Here is a 12,103-nt window from a genome sequence, read left to right as displayed (position 1 = left end):
GCCAGAGCCTAGTTCTATCTCCTTAATTTCTGGATGGAATTGATTTTTTCTTCTATGGGTCTGGCTCCACTGGTTCTCAGAGGCCGTTTTAAATCAACCTGGCTAACAAAAGCTAATAGCAAACTCCAGTCCTTAGGACTTTCTTTGGAATGTCCCTTGAAAATGCTAGGAGTCACCTTAAACTTATCTGGGATATTGATTTCCAAACCAGTTTAACCCTAGTATCCAGCCCTACAGTTTATGGATTCTTCTCAGATGGGCATATACCATCATCTTACCTTTCTTCAATTCTAATTCTGAAATTTTGTCAGCTTTCACCTTGGCCAGGTTGGATGCTCTTCCCTCTGCAGCTCTGTGGGGACAGTATAAAAACATCCCTGTTCAGCAGTGTTTATGTCCATGTGAAGATGGCTCTGTGGAATCCCTAAGCCAGATGCCCCTTTGTTGCTCTTTCTGTAGGGAATCTCGGAAGAGATATATTTATGGCATATTAAAGAACTACCCTGGTGGAGAGCACACTGTCCATCTGTCACTGCTTCTTTCTGACCAGGACCCTGACAGATCTTTCCTGGTTACCCAATTTTGCGCTATCGTTTGTTGTATCAGTCCTACCTACGGTTGAAGTTTAGCACAAATTTTAGTGATTGCCACTGTTATTTGTACTACTAATGTATTTTATGTAATTTTATTGCAATTTTTAAAAAGTTTTATTAATAATTGCAGGTCTCTGCATTTTATTGTTGTACTTTCTGGCCCATAGGCCATAATAAAGGTTTGATTTGATTTGATCCTCCCAACTCGCAAGGGTATTCTCTAGAGATACCCTTCCAAATTCCCCTTTTCTCTTTTAACTAAAAGAAAACTAAATTGTCCTCATTGTAGACAGAAGTCTACTGGCAAAAGAGAAAGAGCCCCATCTGGATAGCAAACAATTCAAGTGTATGGATTTTTTAAACCCTGTAATTTGGAATACTTTCTCCTCTTTCTATTTGAATTGGAAACAAGGCTGATTTAATAAAGGCTGCACCTTTTCCTTTCTTTTTTTCTGGCCGATAAGTTTTTGTACCTTCAACAGCAGCATAACTGATATTCAGAAAGGAAGCATCTTTTTTGCCCCTTGTCCCTTAACTAGAGAGTTTCATTGGTTTAGTGTTTTAAGGTCAGGTGGATTTTACAAGCATTGTATCAGAATAAGAAGAATGGTGACATACATACACACATACATACATACATACATACATACATACATACATACATACATAAATAGGGGAGAGTATATAGCCACTTGTCGGTATACTCCATGCACAATATATTTCCTGTCTAGCAGGGGGTTCTTCTAGATAGCCTTTGAGTTCCCTTCCAACACTAGTTCACTTTGAAGGTCCCTGTTACTGTAGGCTTCTGTTCAGTTGGTGAGTAGAAGTCCTGTGGAGAGTCCTGATTACTATACTAAGCATCATGTTTGAAAGACCTTTTTTGAAATCGGAGTTGACCCAGGAGATGAGGCGGTTTTGTTTTCAGCTCCCCCCCCCTCACTCCCCAAGTCCCTCTTGGCCTCTCTATTGAAAGGCTTTGAGCCCTTATAAAATATGTTACAAGTACAGTTAATAGTGAGCTTGCTGGATGATCTTAGCTTCTGAATCGTTCTCTATGTTGGAGAGTAAAAATCTCTGAGATTGCTCAGGGCTTCCCCGCCTGTTGGAGCCTCTCCTAGGCCACCCTCAGAGTTCCCTGGTTTTCATTTATTAGCAATTAAATGTGAGCAAGAAGAGAGTTGTGGTCATTTATCAAGCTTCTCAAAACTCTTCTTCATCAGTATTCTTCATGCTATTGTTTTCTAAATGCAGTTGCGTAATAATTTAACATTATTGTGCAACATTTAATTTACTAGGTAGGGTGCTCGCAGGACTTGTTTCAGACCTTGGCAGTTGTGGGAAAGATCAGCAAGAACTGTAAAAAGCAAACATAAATCCAGCCAGGAGTAAGAAAACAATTTAGGTAGTTGGAGGCCTCTGCACAGCATTTTACTCAGCACTCCTTGTTGGCAAGAAAACCTAGTGTAACCTCTCTATTTCTCAGGATTTCTGGGGTTTGTTTAGTAGCAAAGAAAAACTCTGTTCCATGAGTCAGTATCACTATAGAAAGTTGTCTTATTATAGTGAGTCAGAATATTAGTCCAGGTAACTCATTATGGTCTACATTTCTCTTATTTTTTCAGAAGAAAACCTCTCTAGTCCTACGCAAGATAGTAGTTCGTTGAAGCCAAAAGCCTCTGTCCATAAGGCAGATGTTCTATCCCTGACCTGTACATTTAAATTCCAATTTAAATGACCTCTCCTTTTTTGAAACCACGAAGACGGGTACCCTAATGTTAAAACCTCTCTAGTCCTACGCTTCTGCCCATAAGGCAGGTGTTTTAGAACATTAGGGTACCCGTCTTCGTGGTTTCAAAAAAGGAGAGGTCATTTAAATTGGAATTTGGAGATCTCTTTAAATCATTGGTCCATAAACCTCAGCACCCTCTGGACCTGTCATCTTCATATCCTGCAAGGAAATAGGCAGGGCCAGATGTCTCTGCCAAGGGGAAGGCATTCTTGTCCCCAGAGCTGCCATATTAAGAGCCAGTTTGGGGTAGTGGTTAAAGGAATCAGGCTAGAAACCGGGAGACCGTGCATTGTAGTCCTGCCTTAGGCATGAAGCCAACTGGGTGACTTTGGGCTAGTCCCTCTCTCAGCCCTAGGAAGGAGGCCAGGTCAAACCAATTCCAAAATCTTGCCAAGAAAACTGCAGGGACCAGTCCAGCGGTCAACACTGACCCAAAGGCACAAGATAGATAGAGCTGCCCTGTTCCTGGCCATGCAACAGTCTTCAGTGAGCTCTGTATTCACTGCATCTTGAAACTTTAACAAGAATTTCCCCTTTTTGTTTAGCTCCCACCAGCTCAGACAAAGTAATTAAGGTGTTCCATGGAGATCCTGTTCAAGATACCTCCACTTTCAGAGGTCCAATGGCGATATTTGAGGCCAGGGCCTTTTAGGTATTGGTGCTGCATCCATAGAATTCTTTACTGGAAGTTTTCAGACTGTATGACCAAGTTGTTTTCTTTGCTGAGATTTTCTGCCTTCTTTCCAAGGGGCCTTGATGAATGGCAGTGGCTTCTGACTTCTAAGCAACTTGGGGGCATCTAGCTGTTTAGGAGTCTAACTCCTCCTAGCTCCAGAATGATCAGAGGCAAGAGACTGAGAAAGTTGTGGTCCAAACTGTCATGAAAGTTACAGATTTCACCCCACCTTCCAAAGGTTATAATTGCTACACTTTCAGAAAGTATTGCTGGAGTTTGATTGTCAGTTGAGTTCTTCAGCCTGCCTCAGGCCAAGAGTTAAGGCAGTATTCCCCTTCCTCCTGTAAATATGGAGTGCGGTGTTCTAATGTGAAATACTTCTGCCCACCCACAAGTTTCATCTGAATTTTTGGAATCAAATATTTCCCCAGCCACAGACTTTGAAGTTTGCACACTAAGATGAAAGGAGTAGAGTTTATGCTTCCTTGTTGGAGGGGGCCTGCTAAGAACACTTCCTTCTCTGCTTGTCCTTATCATTCCCTAGAAAAATCTATTTAATCGTTTTCTCTTCTGAACTTTTAAGATGTCTTTGTGTGTATGCGCCGATACTGTGTCTGCCTAGCAGGTGCATCAAGACTTGAAGCTCTTGGGATCATATGTCTTGTGACTGTTATTCATATACGCCTGGCTTCCCCAGTCTCATCACCCTCCAGATGTATGGATTTCATCTCCTAGCATTCCCCAACCATCAGGGGTGTTGCTGGCAATTCTGGGAACTGAAGCCAACACCTCTGGAGGGCGCCAGGTTGACGAAGGCAGTTGAATCTCTGCCCTGTCAAGTATGTTTTATTCACCCAGTGATGGTGTTCTGTTAAGTTCTATAAAAGTGTAAAGCTTAATCACTGGTCAGTTCTATCTTAAGTACATACCAGATCTTAGAGTGATGAGGTTGAGCTACTGCGTGAATATTAAACTCCATAAAAGGGGGATTTTATTAGGTGGTAAATATAGAAGTTACCTTGTAAAGAGAACAGTAAGTAAGTCTATGAACTGAAAATGGGAAGGTTTTCAGCTTACGTCTTAATTATTTTTTGTTTAGCTATTTGTAGCTTGCCCTGCGTCCTTTGAACCTTCGAGAGAAGCAGTTTGTTGGAGATTTACCCAGTGGTGTGTGGCATGTATATTTTCAAACCTACATATTAGGTTAAATTATGTGGCCAAATGCACCCTGCCATGTTTGCAGTAGGGACGGAAGTCTGGTTAGAAGTGGGTGGTGTGAATTGTTTTATGACTTTTTAGTTTCTATGGTTGGTGTTTTTTTTTTCAGTTGAAGGTTTATCACTGGATTTCTCTGTGATACTGAAAGTCCAATTGAAATTCCCAGGAAGAGGTCCAGCGGAGGTGAAATGTATTTTCTTTGAAGCAGAATAGAAAGGATCCAAATAATTTTCTGTGCAAGTGGAAGATTATGTTGGATCTAGGTATATTGTTCCTGGTGCAGAATCTTTCCGTTCTTTCTTTAAAAAAAATTAATAGTTTAGAAAACAAATGAAGATCGCATCTATAAAAGAGCTCTGGAAAGAAGAATGTGTTTTTCTTATATAATTGCTCCTTCCTTATGTCCTTCGTTTATTTCGATTTCACCTCTTTTTACTCTGTGAGCCACAGTATTGCTCACAGTTAGTAATAATAATCAAAAATAGATTGCAAGTTCTGCAAAACTCTAAACAATGAATTTGGAATGAAACCTGTAAATTGGGAACATTTCTGCAAAATCTGTAAATGCACTTACTTTTTTCTAAATACTTAACCAAAAAAGATACAGTTTATTTTCAGATAAGTCTATACTACTTATACTTAGCATATTAATGGCCCACGAAGTATTTTGCTTTGATATCCGGATCACCACGATTTCCCATATTTTCTTAACCTTTTAAGTTTAAACATGATTCAAAATATATGAAATATTAGAAAAATATGGTTTTGACTAATTTAATAATAATTTGCACATTCCATTTTATTAATACAGGTGGGGAGGGGTCAGCATGCACAGAATTAACAATTTTCTTATTGCGATCAGTAATGTTTGCACTTCTGAGCTTTGGTAAGATTAGTAGGAGCTCTAGTTGTAAATCGGATTATCCTGGAACATGGAACTCCTGCCATGAGTTTGAAGAATGCTATTAGAATATAATTGTGTTTTATTTGCTTTTACTTAAAAAAAAATAAAAAAAAATCTTAACGGATGTTAAATTTTCCGCCTTATCCTAGCACAATTGAAGAGGGAACAGGTAGAGAATTGAAAGATTTGCTTTAAGTTTCTTATTTAGTGAGGTGAAAACTACAAAAAAATTGAATGTAGTTTCTAAAAAGAGTTTGGGGAGGGAATTTACTGAATTAAGCCAGAAGTTTGAAAAATCAAAGTTTTTGAGAGGAGAGGATTAAATTGATAAGTTTCAGGACAGGCTCTTGTTTTCTCTCATACCTATTACAGCATAACGTCATAGCTGTTAGAACTTGTTAAAATACAGTAGTAAAGTTTTCTACCCTCTCTTTGCTTCCAAAGACACCCACTAACAGGAGCGTGGTGCCCCCACGTGGATCTCCTCAGTTCCTACCACTGCTCTTGACGGTTGCCCTTTCTCTTGAGGATGGATCTTGCTGAGTCTTACTTATCTTGCCCGCTTTTTTAAATTCGATGGGGTGGACTTGCTTCTCCAAGGAGAGGAGTGTTGGCTTCCGTTCATTTTTTAGTTTTGTAGTAAATAAAACTTTTCATCTGGAATCAGGATTCCATCTAGAGTTACATAAAGTTTGTTCGTTCTTAGAGTTGGACCAGGGGAATCCATGGCAGTCAGGTACATTTGGATTTAAGTGAATCTCCTCTAAATGTGAGTTCAAACTGTAATGTTGTAGTAGGTTTATGTTTGCTTTCAGGACAGAATAAACATCCATTTTAAGAAATGGCAACAAGGGGGCATGGAATGCTGTCTTTGAATATATGTCCCGGTGTCAGGCACAGCCAAGATATTTTGATTTTTGAGAAAGGAAATCCAAATAGATTTTCTCTGATTTTAATGATATGTTACCAAGCTTTAATATTCCAACAATCCAGGCATTATTACATCAGCAAAACCATTAAGGCATGAGTGCAAAAGAAGGAGCTACGATGAAGTACCTCTCAAGTTGCTCTTTGCTTTCTGCCTAGGACCCATGAAACTACTGCAGACTCTTCCAAGGGGAGGCATGTTGCAAAAGCAATGGAAAAGCCAAGCGGTACCTTGGTTTTCCTTACTCTCTTATGACCCACGCTGTCCTCCTTCAGAGCATTCCAAGTCTAAGAACTGGGGGGCACCAGGAAAGGGCCACCCCTCCATTCAGGATGCCTATGGGAGATTAGCCTGCCTTTGGACACGGCTGTGATCTGTGGGGAACCCTGACCCATTTCCTAGCCTTACCAGTCCACGTGCTCATCATCTCACAGTTGACGAATGCCTGCTTTGGCCCTTCTTCCGCAAAAGGCCTGGGATCCCTGTCGGCTTTCTTGTGGTTATTCTTGTTCAGAGAGGAACGGGCACATGCCGCGGCCAGTTGCTTTCCTTCGGCAGCATGAGAATGTTGCTAAGGGAAGCCTTGCTGGTACAGGCTGTTCAGCTGAAACAATTCAGTCTATTATCTGATGCCCCATTAAAATTGGCTCTCCTCCAGAGCTCTTAATTCCTGTAATTATTTTCTTCAAGCTGTAACACTACAGGTTGTCTGTATACAAACTCCTTGGTCACAGTACAGGTAAGTCTTGATTAGTGTGGTTGATGAATCCCACAAAATGGTCACATTATTCGAATCTGCACTGTTCGAAGTGTTATTTCTGGGGAAAAGATGGTAATTGGTTCCAGCTTGAGGGAAATAGGCAATGAAAATTTTTAAACATATTTTTAATATGTATATTAATGAAATATTACAGTAAAGGATAAAAGGAATATACTTTTAAATTTATGGTTTACAAAGTCATAGGGTAGTTATAGAGAGCAAAATAAAAACAAAAATATTCTACTATAGATTCAGGCATTAAAACATCTTGTCCTATTTTCGCATTGCTATGACCACGTTCTTGTCATTCAATTACTTTAAATTTTTGTTCTGATGAAATAATGAGCCTCTCCTTTTTAAAAGTTGTACTGTTTTCCTTTGACAGAACCTTCCTTTCTCTATTTTGTGCACACAAAAATCAGTGTCTGACACCCCAACTGCAACTGTATATGCGTGAGCCTCAACTGCGCGTGTGCTAGCTTCACTAATTGAATTTTGGGTCTCATTAAACGCAACTTGGTATCAATTTACAATTCGCACTAAAGCAAATATCGCATTATTCAAACACGCACTAATTGTGACCTACCTGTATTCCTTTAAGACCTATTGCTCATCTCTCTCTCTCTCTCTCTCTGTATCTATATCTATCATCAAACAGTCTATCTTGTATCAGGTTTCCCATCCACCTGGGAGACCTAAAATGGCCCAACATGACCTGCAACCAAATAAAAATGGAAGAATTTCTTCCCATTGGTTGTCCATTCACTTTAGGTGAAGAGTTAAACATCAGATTACCGAAGTACGCCAGCCGTTAGCCAACACTCTTGATTGTGGGCACGTCCTCTTTTTCACACCACTGCAGAAGTAGTGAAGTAAAAGGAATTGTTATTTGTGGCTTCCCTAAAGCTGTAGCAGCATCGAAACATCAGGCTAAAATTATAGCCAATGTCTTCTGCAGCAGGAAACGTGGCTTTCCACAGGACAGCCCTGTTGTCGGCACCTGTGCTTCTTGTGTAGCGATTGTGTTTTTCCGTGCTGAGCAGAAGGGCTCACTTGTCCTGAGAGAAGGCAAGGCTGCTGTGGCGTTTTGGTGATGGCCCTGAAGGTTTGCTTGAAACACAGGGTGGAGGGTCCCCAACAGGCCCAACTCATTGGTGTTCCTTCCCTTTCAGGGAGGGTAAATGTGGTGTGCCATGACCTTACAGAGAATGGTAGACTTTTGCATACTTTATACATATGTCCATAACGTAGAATGTACTACATTACTATGGGTTATAGTCACAATGTAGAAAAAGTGTTCTACAGGCAGCAAGAGGACCCAATAAGCTGCAAGGCTTATTCTCAGCCACTTTTCATTGGCAGCCCAAAAATTGCATTATCATCAGTGGTGTGTGGGTCACATCAAAAACCCTTTATGCCATATTCAGGACATGTGGGGGAAATCGACCATTAAGCATTTGGATTGATAATGAGTCCATGGAAAAGGGGCACCAGTATCAACTGAGAAGGATTGTAAAGTGAGAACTCCGTCCCTGTGTGCCTTGGAACTGAGCAATTGAAAGGCCCAGCGTGAGACTTGCCCACTTAGCCTCTAGTGGTATGGTTCTTCCAATTTTGGTCGTTCTGCTGTTGCCAGTCTGATTTCATTAGTCACTGGGTGAAGCAGCCGTCCTGCTGAATCACCACACAGCCAGCTTAATCATCGGCTGATTCGAAGGGATAGCAACACCACGGCTCTCAGGACTCGTGTCTGAATGGGACCCAGTGCTGTCCACACCAGCTTCTGATAAATTTGACCAAAGGACGGGGCTGAGGCACTTGGAGGTCCCTTGACACTCAGGGGTTCCCAGAAGCTGCTGCCTTATTCCACTTAAAATAAGAAGCCAATGCACTGTGATAGTGAGGGGGAGAGGCTGGTCTCCATGGAGATGGTTTATATATTGGTACCCAAACCACTTGCTCTTAAAGCGAAGAGAACCATTTGGATGGAGCGTGATAGTGAGCATATTATAAGTGAGGATAACCACTACTCTTTGGCGAGTGAAATTTAGGTTGATGTCCTTTCTATAATATCAAGATTTCCCTTACCCAGAGTATGATGAATTTCTTGGGAGCCCAGTTTTTGTAGAGCAGCAACACTCGGTACCAAGAGCAGCTCTGGGATCGTCAGAAGGTTTGGCAACAAGGCCAATGTTTATGCATGTAGTAAAACCAGAATTGGCTGTCTAGAATTTAGCATTAAATCTGTCCTGGTGTGCGTCTCCTCCACCCAAGGCAGTCACAAGATCTCTTTCCACACAAGGTAACTTACTTAGATTTTGCAAGGCAGAGGTACCAAACCATGGTCTGGAATCTAAGAATGAAAGTCATCTGGATTGATCTTGCGAGGAGCCTGCTAAGTCCTGCTATTGAAGTGGAAATTAAACCAGGGAGGAAAGTTGCATGTGTATATATGTGTACCCTGGTGCACATTTGAAGGAATGCCTCGTCTTTCATGTCTGCGTATGGAGGGCTGGGGGCAGGGGAGGGTCTTTCAATTCCTTCATGGGAGTTTACAGATGGGAATATTCATCCAGCCTGCAGGCTGTTTGATGACTGTAGTACAAGCATCACAGCGATGGAAAAGCCGGGATTCTGAGCATACTCTCGTTTTCTGTTGCTATGGTGATAATGTATAAAAGGGACAGTCATAGCGAGGCAGTGTTGTCTAGTGAGTTAAGCTCAACGCAACCGATGCTAAGTGTCCTCAGCTTTAAATCCCTGCTCTTCCCTCGCTTCTGGTGACCTTGAGGGGAAGGTCCTGCTCCTTTGGAAACCCATTTAGAGTGCACGTCTAAGAATAGCTGTCTTGTGGGGGTGTTGACAGGATTAGCCAGCATTTGTGAAAATCCTATCAGTGGCTGCCAGTGAAATGTTTCCAGGGTTAGGATAAACTCCCCAGTTTGTTTCTCTGGGTATGCGCCTCTTCTCCCATGGCTTTAAAGGTAGCTCGGTGTACTTTTATAGGAGAACAGGAAACACCATTCTTACCCCAATAACGGGCTGAAAAGGCCAGAGTTCATGACTCACTTCTCGCCGCCTCTGCAGCTCCCGACGGCTACGTAGGAAGAGGGGGCTTCAGTGCTGCCCGAGCACGGCCGAGCCAATGGATCCTTTCAGATGTGGAGATGTAGCCTGGCAGCTGGCAGCGAGCAGGGCCTTCCTCCCTCGGTTTGAAGGAGGGGGGATCCAGAGCAAGCAGCAGAAGCACAGAAGGTTTACACGCCCCCCGTTGCGAGGGAATCTAGCACTTTCTCCTCCCCAAGGGGATACAAGTTGTCTACTAAATTGTTTTCTGGCAAGAGTTTTGAAAACTTAAAAATCTGTCTTTGCTTCCAACATTGCAATTTGGCTAGGAAAACGGACCAGTTTGTTTGCTTGGGGTTTTGCCCTATATCTCAACTTTCAAACTTCGAGTTGCTTCATATTCCCTGTGTGGAGGTTTTATAACAGTAGCTATAAAAGGTTGAATTTTCATCACACCTTTCAGCAGTTTTAAAGATAAACCTTAGGCAAGACTCGCTGATGTTGTAACAAATCGTTTTGAAATCTAAAAATGATCCTAATCACAAGTATTAAAATTCCACGTTAGTATTTTCTCAAGGTGACAGAGGATGGTTAAGAAATGTGTTTCTAACAGGATTCCTATTCTGTTCCTCCAGGTTGTGTATTACACTGAAATGTACAAAATATTTGGCGACTTAACAGAACAGATTGATGAGCCTGACTTAACCGATGAGCAGAGAGAAAGAGAGAGTGAAACCAAACTGAATGAGTTGAGGGCCCTCTCCATCGTGGCTGATGACTGACCTCCAGCTTAGACATCCTCTGATGCAGTGGGTGAAGAGAGGAAGTTGCGTTTTGCTTCCTGTTCTCTAAAGGCTTGAACCTCTTCCATTTAAACCCTTGTTGATAGCTGTTTTAATCTGGGGTAGTGTATTTGCAGCAGCTCTTTAAATCCTGAATGTCTTTATCTGTATGAATGACAACATGGCAAGATTCTCATACTGAGCCCTATGCAGAGACGTTGGTGAAGTTTGAAAATCGGAAGAATTTACCCTTAAAACAATACATGTACAAGCTTTTTAATTCAGTCTTTCTGAAAACGGGGTCCATCAGATATCTGAATTGTGAGCAGTGTGCTCAATGATTGTAGTGACCAAAGAAAATGTTATAACTGGTAAGCTAACTGGCTAGAAAAATACTTCCTGTGTGTTTAAGGAATGTCGTCATTGCACTGAAGCCTCATTCTGTGAGAGGCACTGTCGGGTTTGTGTCTTTGTGGCCCTGAAAACTCTCTAAAAATAGTTGCATCCTTTAAAAACTGATTAGCACAGTAGTTTAATCCTACTGAATGTATATAATTCTCATGAGCATAAATCATGATTTTCAAAGAAAGAGCACGAAAGGGCAGTTTATAATTTCTCTTGATACAATCTACGTGAATATCATGCCTTGCACTCCGCAAGGTTCTATGGAATTGCATCACTACTTGAACATTATTTAACAGGGAAAGCGATCTGTTTCCTCAGCATTTTGTTGGTGAAATCGTTTGGCCATCATATACTGGTGGCTGTGATTTAAGCTAATGAGCGTACATGTTACTGGGCAGTAACTAGCCTGGAATGCAGGTATTCCTTTATTTTCCCAAACTCCTGGTTTGTACTAGTGTTTTCCAACTGTTGTCTTGCCTGTCTAATTATGATTAATGAGAATATGGTAGATGATTCTTATAGTTCTTCTGTAACCATACTTCTAATTTTATTTTTGCAAAAAAAAAACAAAAAACCATACTGGATTATTTGACTCTGTCCCTCTATGCCTGACAGTAGAGCAACACCCATTACTGATGACTGATGCATGGAAAGCTTCCTAATTAATTTTGCAAACAACTGGAAATAAGTTGACATTCTCTGTTTAGGTCATATTGCATACATTATTAAGAGTTTGTTTTTGACCCCTTGAGGTACGGGCAACATTTTACTAATTATAATCTAATTCAACCAGTCTCATAAACACTATCACAAAACATAGTCCCAAAGACTTGTCTTTTTCTTCTCCACATTTGTAAAACAAACCACTTTAGCACATTCTCAAATACTGTGCTTTTTTTTTTTTTGCTGCCTCCCTAAATCAGACGACAGCCAAACGACCCCTGTGAGCATCGGCATGTCAGCTGCATGTGTGGAATTA

The 12,103-nt window shown here is 41.2% G+C and overlaps 1 protein-coding gene across 3 annotated transcripts in view; it reads left to right on the top strand.

Moving 5' to 3' along the window:
• BIN3 (bridging integrator 3) overlaps nt 1–12,035 on the top strand; it is a 100,552-nt gene extending 88,517 nt beyond the window's left edge. For all 3 annotated transcript variants that reach the window (XM_088152099.1, XM_088152101.1, XM_088152100.1), the window contains one exon: nt 10,573–12,035. In XM_088152099.1, the coding sequence (XP_088008225.1) occupies nt 10,573–10,719 (147 nt within the window). In that variant the 3' untranslated portion in view covers nt 10,720–12,035. The remainder of the gene's footprint in view (nt 1–10,572) is intronic.
• The last annotated feature ends 68 nt before the right edge of the window (nt 12,036–12,103 follow it).

This window comes from Python bivittatus, unplaced genomic scaffold (assembly GCF_059951505.1).
Source record: "Python bivittatus isolate LINGU-HERP-01145 unplaced genomic scaffold, Pbiv_v1 ctg000680_np1212, whole genome shotgun sequence".
Lineage (NCBI taxonomy): Eukaryota > Metazoa > Chordata > Lepidosauria > Squamata > Pythonidae > Python > Python bivittatus.
Note: the sequence above shows the minus strand (reverse complement) of the source record. Positions and strands in the feature narration are given on the sequence as shown.